Here is an 18,068-nt window from a genome sequence, read left to right on the forward strand (position 1 = left end):
CAGGCTCATGTTGAGACGCGCTGGTGGGCAGCGATGTGCATTGCGCAGCATTTCTTTTGGATTTTTTTTTTTTTAAATTTGTTGGTTACTGGAGATTGGTGAAACCACATGCCGGATAGAGGTAGCTTTCCGGGCTTTCCCACCCCCGCTGCGTGGTGAAATAGGTTTGGGGATGAAAACGGGGGCGGGAAGTTCGGGAGGGGGTGAGGAGGGGGGAGGCGTATGTGTATGTGTGTGTGTAGGTTGATAAACTCACCAGGCCTCCCTCCTATTTCATCACCACTTGTTTGCGCTCCCCCGCTGTTTTGTTTCATCCTCGCATATACACTGTAGCAGTACACAGTAGCTTTCGAATCATAGAAATCACAAATCAGCCACCGCCGAGCGTTCCGCCATCGCATCGAGAAGGCCAAGTTGACGCGCGAGACCAGGAACACCACCCCCCTTCCCCGCCAAAGCGTCGCCGAGAGAATAGGACTTGCAACCATGAAGGGCGTGGACTTCATCCGCTCCCAGTTCAAGAAGCTGCCGTACCCGTCCGAGGATTGCGCGGGCCGGGTCGTGATCGTGACGGGCTCCAACGTTGGGCTGGGCCTCGAGGCGGCGCGGCACTTTGTGCGGCTCAACGCGGCCAAGGTAGTGCTCGCCGTCCGCAGCACCGACAAGGGCGAGGCGGCTCGGACGGACATTGAGCTCACGACGGGCCGGCGCGACGTCGTCGAGGTGTGGCCGCTGGACCAGTCGTCGTTCGACAGCGTCAAGGAATTCGCGGCTCGCGCAGACCGGCTGCCGCGACTGGACTACGTGGTGCTGAATGCGGGCGTCGCGACGAACAAGAGGATCGACGCCGAGGGGTGGGAGAGCCAGGTAACGGTGAACGTGCTCAGCACGTTCCTGCTGAGCCTCAAGGTGCTGCCGGTGCTGAGGCGGACGGGGAAGACGCACAACGTGACGCCCAAGATTGTTATCGTCTCGTCGGATGCGAGTCAGATGGTGAGTGCCTCCCCAGCCATCCCTTTCCTTTGTAGGTCAAACGCACCCGTACAGGGTGCGCGAGCGACGGTGTCGGAGGACAACCTGGTGTTCAGAGTTCTCACGGCGAATCACAGGCCAAGTTCCGCGAGCGCAACGCCGAGGACATTTACAAGGCGCTCAACACCAACAAGAGCCTGACGGACCGGTACAGCACGACGAAGCTGATGCAGGTGATGCTGGCGCGGCAGATGGCCATCGCGGCGGACGCGTCGGGTAAGGGCCGGGTCCAGGTGACGACGCTGAACCCGGGCCTCTGCTCGACGGCGCTGTTCCGCAACATACCGTTCCCGCTGACGCTCGTCGTCAAGGTCGGGCTGAAGCTGCTGGCACGGTCGGCCGAGGTCGGGTCACGGTGCCTGATGGCGGCCGCCTTCGCGGGCGAGGAGGCCCACGGGCGGTACATGAGCGACTGCGCCGTCGTCAAGTTCCCCAAGATTATGCAGGGCGAGGAGGGGGAGCAGGTGCAGGCGCGGCTGTGGGAGGAGACGGTGGAGTTGCTGAACGGGGTCGACCCGGCGGTGTCGATGAATCTGTGAGTCGAACCGCGTAGGTGTGTAATGTCGATGGGGGAGGCGGCGGCCTCGAGACGGGTGTATGGTTCTGTAAGGAAGCATGGGAAATTGTATGGATAGGCAGGTACCTACCTACCTTTGGGGATTTGATAATGGTGGTTTTGCTACATTTCCTGGCCGAGTCGGCACAAATTACAAGATGCAGCTTCGGTTCTAGATGAGAGTCCTGAATCTAGCTGAATATCACATAGGCGACCCTCATGTGCGATGTTCATTGGCAGGGTCACATCACCTCTTCAGTCTTAGGTGGATAAGAAACGGCCCCATTTCCGGCACCGAACATCGAAACGCAACGGAGGTACCGAGGTACCCACAAGTTTCGCAGTAGGCTAGGATCACGTGAGGAAACGTCCATTGAGGAATGTGCTGTAGGGGTGTATCCACTTTTTGATGAGGCTGATTGGCTGAGAATCATCGCTTATCCAACAAGTCATTGGTATATAGGGCCTAAATTGTGTGAGTCTTTCGCCTTCGGGCATTTGGTCAATTTGAAACGATACAGAGAAGATGTAAGTTCCACACAATCCATAGGCCGTGGGTTCGAATCACGTACTAACAGTCCTCACAGTAGCATGGCCCCTGCACTAAGGATGACACGCTCAATCAAAGAGAAGCTACCAATTTTTTTGCAGTTTTTTCTCATGTTTTTCGTAGTACAGAAGTCGACGATGGTTGTAACGAAACGGGTCTCGTTTCGATGCGACCGCGGGAAGATGATGCAAAATGCTCCTAAGAAGTGCAATGCATGCCTATGCTCGACATTCGCGTCACCTCGGTCCAACACCCTTTGCAACCCAAATGGAGCAACCAGTTCATCGTCACCGTCGGTAACCCCACACTCACGCTCAGCATATACACCTGCCTAGGCAAAGAGTGTGCGTGCTGCAGGCGAACTGATGCTGCTAGTGTCTCTCTGAATCTCCCGTCCCCACAGCAGCTCCGTCTGCCCCGCGATGCGAGCTGCATGTCCTTTTCAGTGTTCGACTGTCCCCCGCGCAGCATCTCCAATATCCCATCCACAGGCGCACGCTGCCTCGGCTTCGGCTTTTGGGAGCTTCTCCAATTCTGTGTAGGGTTTTCCGGCGATAATGTTTTCATGATCGCATCTAAAGACTGTGCACGTTTTGGTCTCAAACCCTTCTCAGAGTTTTATTTCATTTCATCATGTAGACATGTTCCTTTGAACACACTTTGGTTCTATACATTAAGATATATCATACGTCTCTTATCCTATCTCTATTGTACATCGTGTTGTACAATATCATCGTCTTCATCAGCATTTCCCCCCGCCCCGTCCTTTTTGTCACAGTGAAACCGCAACGATGGTCGGCTCACCGCCCCTGACAGGCCTCAAAGTCCTTGAGTTCGCCGGTCTCGCCCCGGGTCCCTTTGCCGGAATGCTCCTCGCCGACGCCGGCGCCTCCGTCCTCCGCATCGACCGTGCCGTCACAGGCAGCCACACGCCGCTGCCGACCGAGGATATGCTGGCCCGCCACAAGGCATCCGTCGCCGTCGACCTCAAGTCCCCCGCCGGCCTCGCCCTCGTGAAGCGCCTCGCCGCCGAGGCCGACGCGCTCATCGACCCGTTCCGCCCCGGCGTGCTCGAGAAGCTGGGCCTCGGCCCGGACGTCCTGACGCGGGCGAACCGGGGCCTGGTGTACGCCCGCATGACCGGGTTCCGCAGGGACGGCCGGTACCGGGACATGGCCGGCCACGACATCAACTACCTGGCCGTCTCGGGGGCGCTGAGCCTGCTCGGCCGCGAGGGCGAGAAGCCGTACCCGCCCTGGAACATCCTCGCCGACTTTGCCGGCGGCGGCGCCGTGCTGTTCCAGGGCATTCTGATGGCCCTGCTGGCGAGGGCGGGGAACGGCGGCGCGGGCCAGGTCGTCGAGGCGAACATGGTCGACGGCTCGTCGTACCTCGCGACTTTCCCGCGGTTCGCGCTCAAGAATCCGTTGGGCGACAACGGCAGGGGAAGGAACATGCTGGACGGCGGTTGCCCCTACTACGACACCTACGAGACAAGGGACGGCAAGTACGTCGCCGTCGGCGCGTTGGAGCCGCAGTTCTTCGCGGCGCTGGTGGAGGGGCTCGGGCTGGCCGGCAAGGGGTGGGAGGAGACCAGGTTCGACCGGGGCCGGTGGGGCGAGCTGAGGAGGTTATTCACGGAGATCTTCAAGAGCCGGACGAGGAGCGAGTGGGAGGAGGTATTTGACGGCACCGACGCGTGCTGCACGCCCGTGCTGGAGTACCACGAGCTCGAGACGGACGGCGGGAGGGAAGGGGACCAGCGGCCGGCCGTCGCGCTGGTCGAGACGCCGTGCTTGGCCGTGGACGGGAGCAAGGCGGGAGACCCCAGGCGGGGCCAGGGGCCCGGGGTTGAGGGGGCAGGGTACGTGGGCGTTCCGCTCACGCCCGGCGAGGGCGGCGAGGAGGCGCTCGAGGCGTGGCTCGGGTGGAAGAAGGGGAGCGAGTTTGAAATCAGAGACGGGGCGTGGGTCCTCAAGGAGAAGGCGAAGCTGTGATGATCTGAGGCACGCGGCGACGGTTTGGTATATTATTTTGGCGCATGGCGCGGTCGTCTTCCGCAACTGACTTCTCTATCATGCTGCCTCCTTTTCTATTTCCTCCCCCTTCTTTTTGGCGCCACCAAGCGTGATCACCCAACACGCTGTAAGCGAGTTGCTACGTATGCACAAGCATGCCCTTCAAACGTATGAGCCACTGGACCTACGCCAACGGGATCGAAACTCACTCTTCGTGGGTGAAATTTTAATGGTCTCTTGTTAACTCGGGCTTGGCGGCGGGTTCGGTGGTGGTCGAGGGGAGGGAGGATCTTTCCTCGACATGTTCTTCAACAGCACCCGAGCCGCTACTCTGTGTAGATTCAAAGATGCTAGTATCAACGTTGTCTGCAAACAAAGTTAGCACTTTCCCTCCCCTTTCCACGAGCTTTTGCAGGTTTACCGACGTCCCGCCTCGGTATGTGGTGCGTGTAAGATTGCTTTCCTGTTCATCACTCGATGCGTTTCTGTGAGGGAGGGCGAAAGGGCGAAAGAAACCGTCATCTTATCCTTCTAGAATTTCACCATTCCGGATGATCCATGTTGAGAAGAAGAAAAGAAAAGACATGCCGCTCTTCGCGGGCACCGTCGGCCTCTCTTCGCACACTCATTCCCGTCCGCCGCTGCGCCCTCCCGCCGCCAGACCGCCACTGCTGCCTCTTCTTTCCTTTTTGTCCGTGATGGACCAAATACCTGGTTGTTTCTGCCCGAATACTCTCCCTTCCCCATGCTGGAACCCGTCCGCCACAACCCCGTCCCGCCACGGGCGGAGGTCACTCAATGGCCTCGAAGCAGGCCTATCAGCTTTCCCAATCCGGCCCAGCCTGTCGGATCCTGACGGCTTGCCTTCCCCGGGAGGGGGGCTGTTGACGACACTTCCGGCCTGCTCGCCTATCAGGGCTTGAATGTCACTTTGAACGTGGGGAAAGGGGTTGGGTAGCGGCTCTCGTTTGCTGTCATTCCTGCTTCCCCCGGGGCTCACCTCACCGCCACGGTCGGGGCTGTTGGGGAGCGCGAGAAAAAAAAAGAAAGCTTGGTCTGACGAGTTTGCCAAGTGACGGACAGAAGGTAGAATTAACACGCAACAACGCTTATGAAGTCTATTTTTGGGACTTTCTGCCGCTGGCCGGAGGGGAAAGAAACAGAGCGCAAGGCCGAATTGCGCCGTCGATCTGCCACCAGCTATGCAGCAGAGCGACATTCAGACTAGACAAACCGATTGGCCACACATGAGAAATGCTTCGCTGGGTTTAGTCCTTTAGTTTATATGCGCCGTGGCATCTAAGCGTTTGCTGCTGTGAACGGGACGGCTTGCAGTGATACCCTTGACTGACTCCTTGCACCTTATCACACCGAGGAGATGAGGGTTGACTGGCGTCCTTTGGCTCGGGGGTTCCGGAAGGAGGACCTGCCTTGGACCGTGGGCCTCTTGACTTCATCGTTTCCACGGTACTATTTAGGAACGATTCCCGATGCGTTCCGCTTCCATTGGTCAACCCATGGCCGTCTTCAACCTATAATGGCCCGCTCCTGGGTCTATTTCTACCCGATCTGAGCACCCTGCTTCGAGTACATTCCCGCCTGTACGCGTGAATGCATCGTCAAAATTCTAGACCCAAGCTTTACAGCACTTTCTGAACCAGCTCAACCGTGTCAAAGAAGGCCTCCCGCTCGGTGTCGACCTTGTTGAGCCCCAACCCCAGAACCAGCGTCCTACGGTCCTCGGGGTCTCTGGTAGAGAGTAGACTGGCGATCTGCGCGGCGTATAGCTGACCGAGCGTCTCCCTCTCGTCGCCGCCTCCGCCGAGGAGAGTCTTGGGCGTGAGGTGGACGGACGGGAGCAGGCCCCTGCTGCTTGACGGCAAGCTCAGGTCGACCATGCCGCCTGACGACGCTTGCAGAGGTACTTGGATCTGGCGATCGTCAGCATGTATGTCTGGGTGTCAGAGACACAAAATAAAATAAAACGAACGCACCCATTGTGAGAGCTTTCCGTCTTGCGAGATTGTCACCATGAACTTGTCAGAGAAGGACACGGAAGTAACTTCTGTTGGGACACCGTTCACTGTGCCCGCCTCTTGCCTGCTCCTTGCAGGGAACGGCTCTTCTCTGGTTCCTTGGGGCTCCATTGTGTAATTGGGAAAGCGACAACCATGCCTCGGGGAATCTCGAAGCAAGAAGAGTTCTGTGCCAAGGTGCCACCACTTCCTGAAATATGTAAGAGGATGCTGAAGTGAAGTGTGAGAGATGGACGTAAGGTGAGATTCGCACTGAGTGAGTTAGTGAGTGATGGGTGAGTGAGTGTGGTGAAGTGCAGCGGACCTGGATGAGAACAGACCCATAAAAGGCCCAGTGACAGGGGTGGTGATCGCCCCGCACTAGGCTGGGTTTGGAAAACATGACGGGCGGTCAGGGCGGCAGAACTCTTCCCATCCAAAAATTTCCAGAAGTTCGCCTGCGCGTCTCGTCGTCTTCTAAAGGACGTGAGAATCGGTTCGTACGTTCCTCCCGGCCCTGATACCCCTAAAAATGGCAAATCTTTGGAGACAATAAGAGTTGTGATTTTATATACATATTTTTACTTGACTTTGATCGGTCTATCGACCCCAAAGCTCACAACGCACACTCACTACCGTCTTGTCTTACATCAACCAAGATATTTCTTGAGTGAGACGCTGCATCACAATACGACGGTCGGTGGCATCGAACAACTGCCATAATCACATTTTCAATCACCGGGGAACCGAAAACCCACTAAATCTTGGAATATTGCAGTCATTCAAGATGCCAAAGTTCGTCCCAAGACAGCGTAAGCACAAGGTGCTGGCCCGAGAGAGGGCCAAGGGGAATGGTGTCATCGACTTGGACACCAACACGGATGAGATTCTCCCCGAGGACCAGAAACGACTCCAGGAGAAGAGGGACCAGCTCAAGGCTGAACTGCAAGGGGACGGGGCCAAGGCTAGCGGCAAGAAGGCGAAGCGTCTGGAAAAGTACATAACCAACAAGCTCCGCAAAGATGAAAACCGAGAAATCCTTGCCAAGCTCGCCCAGCAAAAGGTCGATACCAGTCTCTTCTCCAGTACCAAGACCCTCGGCCAGGGCAAGGAGACGAAGCGACAGACTCTGATCCGTACGCTCAGAGAGAAGAACGCCGGTTTGGAAGTCGATCCCGATGCGGAGGAGCTTCTTTATGAAGAGAGGAAAGATGCGCCCGAGCCGGACTCTGACGACAGTGAAGCCGAGGTGCCCAAGGCTATCAAGCCAGCACCTAAGCCTCAGGCACCTGTACCGGCACAAGCAGCAGCAGCGGCAGCGGCACCAACAGCACCGGCAGCATCAACATCGACGTCAGTATCAGCATCATCATCAACACCCGCGCTTGTTGCAAAGTCGGAGCCGCAACCCCCCGCCTCCGTCGGTTCCGGCCTGAAACGCCCGCTTGATGTCGACGAGGCAGGGCGGCCAGTGCTCCGGAAACGCCAAAAGAGAGGCGGTGTGGTTTCCAAATTCTCCATCGCCGAACCCGAAAAGGTGAAGGATGCGGAGGATGAATGGGGTGGTATCAGTGATGACGAGAACATGGAGGACCAGGGATCTGGCGACAACGAGGAAGAGGCTGATGAGGAATCCGAAGAGTCAAGTGAAGGATCCGAGGAATCAGAAGATGACGAAGATGACGAAGATGACGACGAGGACGAAGACGACGACTCAGGAAACAAGAGGCAGTCTGCGTTCAAGGCCTGGGCCCACGCTCAAAGAAACCAGGCACTGGGCTACGAACCAGTAACACCGACTTCCACAGCGCTCGAGATTCCCAGACCAGAGAACTTTCAACCGCGGCCTCTCGAGCAAGAGCCCCTACCGCAGGAGCTGCAGCCGACGACGAATCTTGCGCGCAAAGCGTACGCCGTCCAGGTGACCAGGACGCCGGAGATCCAAGAAGCGCGCCTGAAGCTCCCGGTCGTCGCGGAGGAACAGAGGATTATGGAGGTGATTCACAACAACGACATCGTGGTTGTCTGCGGTGCCACTGGTTCCGGTAAGACGACTCAGGTGCCGCAGTTCCTCTATGAGGCGGGCTACGGCTCTCCCGGCTCCGCCACACCAGGAATGATCGGTGTCACGCAGCCTCGTCGAGTTGCCGCCGTGAGCATGTCGAAGCGTGTTGGGCAAGAATTGGGTGATCACTCGGACAGAGTCGGATACCAGATCAGGTTCGAGGGTACCACATCGGCCAAGACGGCCGTCAAGTTCATGACGGACGGTGTGTTGCTGCGAGAGATGGCGCAGGACTTCTCCCTCAAGAAGTACTCGGCAATCATCATTGACGAAGCTCACGAGAGAAGTGTCAACACGGACATCCTGGTCGGCATGTTGAGCCGCATCAACAATATCCGCAAGGGCGACGACAAGATCGACCCCTCAATCAAGCCACTCAAGATCATCATCATGTCCGCAACGCTAAGAGTCGAAGACATGACCAATAACACCACACTGTTTCCCACGCCGCCACCCGTGGTCGAGGTTGAGGGACGACAGCACCCCGTTACGATCCATTTCGCCCGGCGCACCGAGACCGACTACGTCGACGAGGCCTTCAACAAGATTATACGCGGTCATAAGAAGCTGCCTCCCGGAGGCTTCCTGGTCTTCCTCACGGGTCAAAACGAGATCCGGCACCTGAGCAAGCGACTGACAGAAGAGTTTGGTGGCTTCACCGGAATAAGCACGCCCAAGGTCGAGATCTCCGCCACGGATGCACCCATTGAGGTTGAGGATATCGATTTCGGCGAGGTTGACGATGCGGATGTGGCCGATTTTGACGACGGACTGGACGACGACGACGACAACGACGATCATAAGCACGAAGACGACAAGGAGTTCGAGATTGAAGGAGAGGAGGGTGAGACAGGGCCGCAGAAGATGCAGGTCCTGCCCCTCTATTCGCTGCTCCCCACCAGGGAACAGATGAGAGTCTTTGACGACCCCCCCGAAAATCATCGTCAGATTATCCTGGCGACCAACGTCGCGGAGACTAGTTTGACCATCCCGGGCATCCGGTACGTCTTCGACTGCGGCCGTTCCAAGGAGCGCCAGTACGACCGGCTCAGCGGCGTGCAGACGTACGAGATCGGCTGGATTAGCAAGGCCAGCGCCAGCCAGCGAGCCGGTCGTGCCGGCCGCACGGGACCCGGCCACTGCTACAGACTCTACTCTTCGGCCGTCTACGAAAGAGACCTGCCCGAGTTCACGGACCCCGAGATCCTGCGGATGCCCGTTGACGGGGTGGTCCTCCAGCTCAAGGCGATGAACCTGTCCAACGTGGTCAACTTCCCGTTCCCGACGCCGCCGAACCGTATGGGTCTGCATCAGGCCGAGAGGCTGCTCACGTACCTCTCGGCCATCACGCCGGCCGGGCAGATCACCAAGATCGGATCGACCATGTCCATATTCCCGCTCTCGCCCCGTTTCGCGCGCATCCTTCTGGTAGGCCACCAGCACGATTGCCTGCCGTACACCATCATGATGGTGGCGGCGCTCTCGGCGGCCGAGATCTTCGTACCAGAACACCAGGCGATCCCGTCGCTCGCGGCGCGCGACGAGTCCGAGTTCCGGTCCAACGCCGACGTGATCGCCGAGGACCGGCAGGCCAACATCCGGCGGCTGTTCAACGCGGCGCACAGGAACTTCTGCTACCTGGACGACCGGTCAGACGCCATCAAGCTGCTGCAGGTCGTGGGCGAATACGCGCACGACCCGACGGAGAAGTGGTGCGAAGACCACTTCGTGCGGTTCAAGGTGATGAAGGAGATCACGCAGCTGCGGCAGCAGATCACGGAGCTCCTGCGGGCCAACATCCCAGCGTTCAAGAACCTCAAGTACCAGGACCGGCTGGACGCGCCCTCGGACAAGCAGGTGGCGTATCTCAAGCAGATGGTGGCGGCCGGGTTCATCGACCACGTGGCGCTGCGGGCGGATAAGTCGGCGGTGCCGCCGGAGCTGGCGCGCAAGCCGCGGCGGGCCATCGACGTGCCGTACGTCCCTCTCGTGCCGCTGGGCGCGGGCCACGACGCTGACAAGTTCGTCTACATCCACCCGACGTCGCCGCTTTCGCACCTCAGCCCGCAGGAGTGCCCCGAGTTCGTCGTGTACTCCCACCTGCAGCGGGCGACGCAAGGGGCGGACCCGAACAAGACGCCCAAGACAAGGATGCAGTCGCTAACGGACGTGACGGGCGGGCAGCTCGCGAGCCTGGCCAAGGGGACTCCGCTCGTGAGCTACGGCAAGCCGGTCAAAGAGATCTCGTCGACAGCGAGCACGCGCGAGGTCTGGGTGGTGCCGTACCTGAGGGCCGAAGGTGTCGGCGGTCAAGGGTGGCCGTTGCCGATGAAGAAGGTCACGCAGCGCAAGGTTGCTGGAAAAGGGTGGGTTGTAGAATGAAGCGCGGGGAGATACTAAATGAGAACAAAAGTCGCTACCTCTCTCTGTAAGCAAATATCCAGGTTAGAGAATATATGCAAGGTGTTCTGCTCTCGCTGAGCTGTTCACGATTTCTGTGTGATGATTTCTCCCGTCCCCACCACTATGGAATAGGAGTCGCAGCAGGTCCACGGCGTAAGACGATATTTTCGCATCATACAACTCGTTGCATCAATTCCAACTCAAAGATGCCATTCGGCCAATGTCCATGAAGATCGCACAGATACCGTCGGAAGGAAGATGCGTAATCTGCACTTCACGCACCTGTACGTGAGCGAATCGGATACCACGGCACGCACGGTATTCTGCAACACACACACACACACACACACACACACATATACACACATTTACGATAAAACCTTCAGACCGCGCAAACATTCAGGAGTAACATCAGTCCAAACCGTCGCAGTTTAGAACACGTGGCGAACGGAACCCAGCGGTCCCATCTATGGACACGATGCAGGGTTGCTTCTTCTTTCATCGTTCTGGCGACTTACTCAGGAGAGACTATGTGTTCACCTCCCCCCCCCCCCCCCCCCCCCCCTTTTTATACATAGTCACTAAGTACTCTCCTTTTCCGAGACCGTTTTGAGTTGAGAAAAGCGAGAGTCTGATCTGAGATTCCGGCCCCGAGTAACACACACACATACACATGGCACTGAGAGACTTATAGGCGGACAACCAAAAGACTTCGGACGAGATGATGCAGCTCCAGGGCCACGGGTCCCCGAGCGAGCCCCGCGCGCGCTGCTGGCCTCGTCTTCCAGAAGACGTTTTCCGCTTGGTTTCCCTTCCGCCTCCCTGCTGTCTCCGTCCTCTGTTCTTATTTGCTGGGGGAGGGCCTGACTCCAAAGACATAGAGAGGAGGGATAGAATTGGGGGGAGGGGGGGACGAGACGGGTTCGCAAAGCTCGGGACAAGCTTTCGCTGACATTTCCGCAACCCAAACACTCATCATTTTTTTTTTACCCTTTCTCTCATCATCTGCCGAACCGCTTCCTCGGGTTCTTGGAGTGGCTGCTTACTATTGGTGTCGTTGACTGTTCGATTCGATAATTGACCGCTGCACCACCGTATCATTAGGACCGTCACTCCCGCAGATACACGTAGATATTCACGAGCCAGCTATCACACTCATCCTCCGCGTCGTCCCTCTTGGGCGCAGGTTCTTTACACTATATAAACATCTCAATGGTCTTGCAGCAGCATAGATCGGCCCAGGAAACCAACGAAGCTCTCATCGACGACTGCCTGAGTGTCTTGCGTGGCATTGAGATGAAGATGACGACGCTCTTCAAAGGCGTCGCCGTCGTCACAGGTGCCGCTTCCGGTGAGTCTTTCTTATATTTTTGTATCATTTCACTCCCGTTGGCCTTCAAAGGAAAGGGGGAATAAAGAAAAAAAAAAGACCAAACTACTCTTGTCATCGAAACCGGACGTCGGGCTTCATGGGAGAGGGATACTAGGTATTTTTACCATGAAACTAACACCTCGCAGGGATCGGCCGACAGGTCGCCATCTCCTTCGCTCGCGAGGGGTGCAGGCGCATCGCCCTGCTCGACAGAGACGAGGATGGCGCCCTCGAGACGGCCCGCATGTGCCGGGAGGCCAACGGCGAGACGCGCACCTTTGTGATGGAGATTGACAACCGCAACGAAGAGGACGTGACGGCCTGCATGGAGAGCGTAGTGGAGGAGTGGGGGCGCATCGACTACGCCGTCAACTGTGCCGGTGAGTTTGCCCGTTGTCAGGATCGTGTCGTCGCGGAAGGGGGGTGGGGGCTGGGGGCTGGGGGCCGGGCGGGAGCTCGGTATCGAAGCGAGAAACTCACTCACACGGCTACTAACTTGGCGAACAGGAATGTTCGGCCCGCTGGCGCCGTCACACCTCTTGACGCCGGCCGAGTTTGACGACATCACGGCCACCAACTACCGCGGTACCTGGCTCTGCTCCCGGGCCGAGCTGACGTACATGATCAAGCAGGAGCCCATGAAGACGCACGACGGCAGGCCGGGCAACAGAGGCGTCATCGTCAACGTCGCAAGTAACCTGAGTCTGGTCAGCCGGTCCGAGACGCGTGAGTTCCCACTGTCCCCTTCCCGTCCCCAGAGAAGAAGAAAAAAGGAAGAGAAGCCATCATCGAAACTAAGACTTCTCCTCTTACAGCGGCGTACAGCGCCTCAAAAGCGGCCATACTGAGCATGACGAGGAGTGACGCCGTCGACGTAAGTCGAAATCTCCCCCTTCCCCCTTCCCATTCTGCTTTGTTGTCTTGTGAAACACCGAAATGTGAAAGAGGCTTATCGATCAGTATGCGAAATACAACATCCGCGTCAACTGCGTCTGCCCAGGAATCATCGAGTAAGTCTCGGGAACCACCCGACTACTCATCTACCCACCCTTCCTCAATTGATACAAGATGACTCACGGCCCTTCAGCACGCCGATGACAAGCGAGGTATCGCCAAACGACCCGATCATTTCCGTGGCGCCGATGAAGCGCAAGGGTACGCCGCAAGAGGTCGCCGACGCCGTGCTGTTTCTCTGCAGCTCCAAGGCGACTTTTATCCAGGGTGCCTCGCTGTCCGTCGACGGGGGCTACGTGATCACCTAAGTTGACCAAGCCCATGTGGGCAGAGAGAGAGAGAGAGAGAGAGAGAGGGAGAGAATGACGAAGACGGAGTGGAAAGGAAAAGTTTGGTTGGTATAAAAGTCCTTTGCATTGAAAAGCATGGGCATCTTACACGGAGGCTGCGTGTCCTCAGTCTCCAGAACGGTCTTGGCGTATTTATTCTCTTCATCAAAGACATAAGTGAGATAGTCGAAGCATCGAATGAGACGTTTTACGGTGCCTGTTCATTCCGTTCGATGTAACGAGACGGGTCGGCTCTTCACAATCGTCTGATGGATGTGAAGTGAGCGGTTAGTGGGCTGTCTAAGAACTGTATCCGCCTAGGTAGGTAGTCGACACCAGGGTTGTGACGAATTTGCCTATCGTAAATTTCGAGACATCCACGTAGTAAATGGATAACCTCAATCTCTAGATCTTGTTCTCGAGGAGTTCGATGAACTAAAAGAACGAAATGCGTGTTTTTACCAACCCCTCGTACGCGTCTAGTGGCGTAAGCCGATCATACCCCATCTACCCTTGGTCCGCAAGCATCTCGCAAAAGTAGCCGAGAAGTCTCCATGATCCACGCCCCCCTTCCCCGAGACTATATCTAACGACGGCCTCCCCCAACCGTTCTCATCGCGTCGAAACATTAGTCCATAAAATAATCGAAGAAAAGAAAACCCCGGTCAAACCTTTCAAAGCCATGGAACCAACGCTGAAGATCCTCGTCGTCGGCGCAACGGGCCGCACGGGCAGCGCAACCATCTCGGCCCTCGCCTCCCTCCCCCGCGCCCCCGCGATCCTCGCCCTGACGCGCTCCCCGTCCTCTCCGAAAGCGCAATCCCTCCTCGCGTACCCCTCCGTGACCCTCGTCCAAGGCGCGCCCACGGACCCGGCCCCGGTCTTCGCCGCCCACGGCCCCATCTCCGCCGTCTACCTTGTCACCGTGCCGCCCGCCGACGAGGCCCAGGCCGCAGCTCTCGTCGACGCGGCTGTTGAGCACCGCGTCCCGCACATCGTCTTCTCCAGCGTCGACCGCGGCGGCGACGAGGCCTCGTGGGGGAACCCGACGGCCGTCCCGCACTTCGCCGCCAAGCACCGCGCCGAGCTGTACCTCCGTGACCGCACCCGCGGCACCGCCACGCGGTGGACAATCCTGCGACCGACGGGCTTCATGGACAACTATGGCCCCTCCCCAGCGGCGCTCATGGGCCCCCTCATGGCGGGGCTTTGGGCGACCATGCCGCCCGGGCGGACGATGCAGCTCGTCAGCACGCGGGACATCGGGCTGTTCGCGGCGCGGGCGTTGGCGGGCGGCCCGGGAGGGGAGTGGGCCGACAGGGCGCTGGGGCTGGCGGGGGACGAGATCAGCTTCGCCGAGGCGGACGAGGTGTTCCGCAGGGTCGTCGGGCGGGCGATGCCGAGGACCTGGGCCGGGGTCGGGACCGTCGCGAGATGGGCTTTCGAGGACGCCGGGAGGAGCATGGAGTGGTTCGAGACGGAAGGGTATAAGGCCGACGTCGGGCGGCTGAGGGAGATGGAGCCGGGGTTGCAGACTTGGGAGACCTGGTTGAGGGAGAGTAGCGGATGGGTGAAGGGGGACTGAGGAAGGAGAATGAATGGACGACAGTGGTTGATGGGATAGCATTGAAATGTTCCAAGAAAGACCAGGATGCCACACATTTGACCCGAAACAACGGGAACAGGGTGAGCAACACGAAGTACATTGCTCTCCTAAGCAAAAAGTAAAAAGGGGGTATCATTTATAAAACCAAACGCTCCGAGCCGAATCTAACCGACTTTACTTCTACCTCTTTCTACACAGCTCCTCTTTTAGCCACCCTCACGAAGATGGACCAGGCGTCGTCGCCGGCGTTGCAATCTTGCTCTTCTTCCTCTTGGGTTTCGGCACCGTAGGCGTCCTAGGGCTCTTGCCCTCCTTTCCGTCCTTCTTCGCCTCCTCCGCCAGCTTCGTGTTGACGGCCGGCTTCGGCGGCTGTTGAGTCGTCGTTGACGATGTGGCCGTGGCCGGCGGCGGAGGCGGCGCGATCTTGTCCTTGCGCCCCGTACTGGCGAAGTGGAAGTCGCCGGGCCGTCCCGTGATGGGGTTCTCATCAAAGTAGTCACCGCCGTGGCGCATGTGGATCAGGAACGACTCCTCCGCAAGCCGGTCGAGGGCGTTCTTGGTCGAGTCCTTCTTGGCGGCCGTGGCCGACTTTGCCGCCGCCGCCGCCGCGGCGGTAGTGGTGGCGTTCGCGGTGGTGCCGTCGGCCACGGGAGTGTCGCCGCCTTCCTTGGAGGCCGTCGCGCGGGAGAGCGCCGACGGGGGCGTCGGTTGGGTGTAGACGTGGCCCAGCGAGGGCGTCCATTTTCGCACGCTGTCTGTGGCGGGAAGGACCTTTCGCATGGCCTCCGCAATGGATTCCTGGCTCATGTCAGTTTTTGTTGGGCTCCAATGGCTATTTTTTTGTTTCTTTTGGTGAACCTACAATCCTTGAGCTGAGAATGTCGCCCAGTGTCGGGGCCTGATAGATGTTCTCGCCGACCACGAAGTAATACGCCAACGGCCTTGTCTCCATTCGGTTCCGGTCAATGTTCTTCTGTCTCGTCTGCTTGACAATGGTCCAGACGCCCGTGCCTGTCACCATGTCGGCCGGCGCGTGCAGCACGCGGAACTCGAGACCGCTCATCTTGTCGAGCTCGCCCTCGAAGGCCTCGCGCGTAGCGAGGTTCTTGAGGAGCGCTGGGTTGAACATGGCCTGGTTCGTGATGACGGCGTTGTTGGACTGGCGGTCGAAGAAGGGCGACTCGGCAAAGTAAAAGAGCACGCTGTTGGAGTGGATGCCCTGCATCGATGCCGCGATCTCGGGCGCGCGCCATTGGATCTCGTCCAGAGGCGGGTCAATCGGGTTGGCCATGTTGAGAGGGCGGAGCGGGTGGTGCAGCGGCTTCGGGGGAGGGGAGGTTCGTTGGGACCTGGTCGGGTCGTCCGTAATATTCGTGTGACGTTGAGGATGTGAAGACAGTTGCGGAGCTTCGCTTAGCCGCAAGTGAACCGAGAAGCTCTCCAACTTTTTGTATCCGTATCGTGGTCCGTGGGGCCCAGAGCTTGTTTAAACTACGGGAGGAGTCTCGGATGCTCGACAGGGGTCTTTGGCGGGTTGGTGGGGACAGTTTCCAATCACGTGACACCGCTATCGGCCGAACCAATCTCCATGAGGCCATGACAAGCATCGATTCAATCCCAACCTTCCCTAACCCAAATACCTAGAATACCCAAGGTCTCTCTACCTCCCTAGGCAGGTATCTTAAAGTTCAACAACACCAGCCACTTCCACACAACCCAAATTCGAATATCCTACCTGACCGCACCACACGCCGCAAACCGCGAACAACCAAAAAGAAGCGAAAATAAAAACACAACGGAAAAAAAGCACTACAATCCGCCATGGACCTCCTCTCGAGCGTCCGCAAGTCCGGCTCCCGCGGCGGCGTCAACTTCAGCTGGGACGAGGTCGCCAACTCGGCCCATCGCGAGAACTACCTTGGCCACAGCCTCAAGGCCCCTGTTGGCCGCTGGCAAAAGGGCCGTGACCTCAACTGGTACGCCAAGGGGGACGACGCCGCCGGCGCGCGCGAGGGCGAGACAGAGCAGGAGCGGGCGGAGCGCGAGCGCAAGGAAGAGCTGCGGAAGGTTAAGGAGGCCGAGGAGGACGCCCTCGCGCGCGCGCTGGGGCTTCCCGTGCCGCAGAGGGACACCTCAGGCGCCAACGCCGTGGAGGTCAGCGGGATCAGGGGGATCGGCGCGGCGGCGGCGGCGGGTGACAACCATGTGGAGGAGGAGCAGCAGCAGCAGAAGAAGGGCGGGCTCGTCGTTTCGGAGAAGAGGGAGCGGAGAGATCGCGACCAGGAGAGGGAGAGGAGAAGGCGACGGAGTCGGAGTCGAAGCCCAAGACGGGAAAGGAGGCGAGACGGTGGGGAAAGGAGGCGAGATGATGGAGAGAGGAGACGGAGCCGCGAGAGGGAACGTGGCGAGGAGGAGAGGCGGTGGAGAGGTGAGGGACGGGATCACGATCGCGAGCGCGGGGGTCGCGACGAAGGGCGAGAGAGACGGCACCATCGCCGCGCGAGGAGTCGGAGCCACGACCGCGAGCCGAGGGAGCATCGTCGGCGGAGCAGGAGTCGCGAGGGACGCGGAGCACCCTCTGGGGGTCGACGGCGCAGCCCGGACGAGCGTCGACGATGACTGCTCAGTGTTTGTGCGAATTGTCTGATAGACTGAAGAAATGATACCCAGTTTAGTTCTTTGCCAGGTAAAGCAAGGCTGCGGCTGAAGAAAATGATGACATACCCTGGGTCTGTGTAGTGTGCCGTACGAATAGCCATGAATACATACGTAGATGTCCACGTTATCACCGCCATAGAATTACATGCCTGGAATCAAGTCAAGAACGCAAAAGAACATTAAGCACAATTTATGATAGTAGGTAGTCTGGCATCATCAGGCAGGAAAGGTACAGAATTACGAAAAAGCAAAAACTCAGGCGCGCAGTGAGAGACTCGAACTGCGACCATATGAAACCCTCCATCAGGAAACTTCTTTGGATTTCATACCAAGTTCACACCAACGATCCAGGGCGTTATACCTCTGGGCCAAATGGCCCTTCATCGGGCTTGGTTATCAGGTACGTAGGAGAAGGTGAATATGGAGCTACTGGGCAGTGAGGAGAAGGGGGAATGTAAACACCTGACGTCATTGCAGCTTTTCGAGATGAAATCCTGTCACACCCCCTCA

At 58.2% G+C, this 18,068-nt stretch overlaps 8 protein-coding genes across 8 annotated transcripts; 6 read left to right on the forward strand and 2 right to left on the reverse strand.

Annotated features, from left to right (window-relative positions):
• Positions 1 to 116: 116 nt before the first annotated feature.
• On the forward strand, positions 117 to 1,834 carry CDEST_11540 (Putative short-chain dehydrogenase/reductase SDR, NAD(P)-binding domain superfamily). Its single transcript, XM_062927696.1, has 2 exons — positions 117 to 993; positions 1,110 to 1,834. The coding sequence occupies exons 1-2, from the start codon at positions 487 to 489 to the stop codon at positions 1,569 to 1,571; spliced, it is 969 nt and encodes a 322-aa protein (XP_062783747.1). The 5' UTR covers positions 117 to 486; the 3' UTR covers positions 1,572 to 1,834.
• A 400-nt stretch (positions 1,835 to 2,234) lies between these two features.
• CDEST_11541 (Putative CoA-transferase family III) lies at positions 2,235 to 4,520 on the forward strand. The gene has a single exon (XM_062927697.1). The coding sequence runs from the start codon at positions 2,930 to 2,932 to the stop codon at positions 4,133 to 4,135; it is 1,206 nt and encodes a 401-aa protein (XP_062783748.1). The 5' UTR covers positions 2,235 to 2,929; the 3' UTR covers positions 4,136 to 4,520.
• Positions 4,521 to 5,238: 718 nt separating this feature from the next.
• On the reverse strand, positions 5,239 to 6,468 carry CDEST_11542 (Putative proteasome assembly chaperone 3). The gene is made up of 2 exons (XM_062927698.1): positions 6,151 to 6,468; positions 5,239 to 6,087 (listed from the first exon to the last, which is right to left on the reverse strand). Exons 1-2 carry the CDS (start codon positions 6,301 to 6,303, stop codon positions 5,797 to 5,799), a joined length of 444 nt encoding a protein of 147 aa, XP_062783749.1. The 5' UTR covers positions 6,304 to 6,468; the 3' UTR covers positions 5,239 to 5,796.
• Positions 6,469 to 6,636: 168 nt separating this feature from the next.
• On the forward strand, positions 6,637 to 10,724 carry CDEST_11543 (Putative helicase, AAA+ ATPase domain, Helicase-associated domain, DEAD-box helicase, OB). The gene has a single exon (XM_062927699.1). The coding sequence runs from the start codon at positions 6,959 to 6,961 to the stop codon at positions 10,616 to 10,618; it is 3,660 nt and encodes a 1,219-aa protein (XP_062783750.1). The 5' UTR covers positions 6,637 to 6,958; the 3' UTR covers positions 10,619 to 10,724.
• A 1,127-nt stretch (positions 10,725 to 11,851) lies between these two features.
• CDEST_11544 (Putative short-chain dehydrogenase/reductase SDR, NAD(P)-binding domain superfamily) lies at positions 11,852 to 13,273 on the forward strand (the record flags this gene model as incomplete). Its single annotated transcript, XM_062927700.1, has 6 exons — positions 11,852 to 11,990; positions 12,158 to 12,391; positions 12,519 to 12,737; positions 12,827 to 12,885; positions 12,972 to 13,021; positions 13,099 to 13,273. 6 exons carry the CDS (start codon positions 11,852 to 11,854, stop codon positions 13,271 to 13,273), a joined length of 876 nt encoding a protein of 291 aa, XP_062783751.1.
• A 703-nt stretch (positions 13,274 to 13,976) lies between these two features.
• CDEST_11545 (Putative NmrA-like domain, NAD(P)-binding domain superfamily) lies at positions 13,977 to 14,879 on the forward strand (the record flags this gene model as incomplete). The annotated part of the gene is made up of 1 exon (XM_062927701.1): positions 13,977 to 14,879. The coding sequence occupies one exon, from the start codon at positions 13,977 to 13,979 to the stop codon at positions 14,877 to 14,879; it is 903 nt and encodes a 300-aa protein (XP_062783752.1).
• A 147-nt stretch (positions 14,880 to 15,026) lies between these two features.
• Positions 15,027 to 16,336, reverse strand: CDEST_11546 (Putative mediator complex, subunit Med6). The gene is made up of 2 exons (XM_062927702.1): positions 15,763 to 16,336; positions 15,027 to 15,698 (listed from the first exon to the last, which is right to left on the reverse strand). Exons 1-2 carry the CDS (start codon positions 16,189 to 16,191, stop codon positions 15,117 to 15,119), a joined length of 1,011 nt encoding a protein of 336 aa, XP_062783753.1. The 5' UTR covers positions 16,192 to 16,336; the 3' UTR covers positions 15,027 to 15,116.
• Positions 16,337 to 16,533: 197 nt separating this feature from the next.
• CDEST_11547 (Putative multiple myeloma tumor-associated protein) lies at positions 16,534 to 17,672 on the forward strand. The gene has a single exon (XM_062927703.1). The coding sequence runs from the start codon at positions 16,722 to 16,724 to the stop codon at positions 17,517 to 17,519; it is 798 nt and encodes a 265-aa protein (XP_062783754.1). The 5' UTR covers positions 16,534 to 16,721; the 3' UTR covers positions 17,520 to 17,672.
• Positions 17,673 to 18,068: the final 396 nt, after the last annotated feature.

This window comes from Colletotrichum destructivum, chromosome 7 (assembly GCF_034447905.1).
Source record: "Colletotrichum destructivum chromosome 7, complete sequence".
Lineage (NCBI taxonomy): Eukaryota > Fungi > Ascomycota > Sordariomycetes > Glomerellales > Glomerellaceae > Colletotrichum > Colletotrichum destructivum.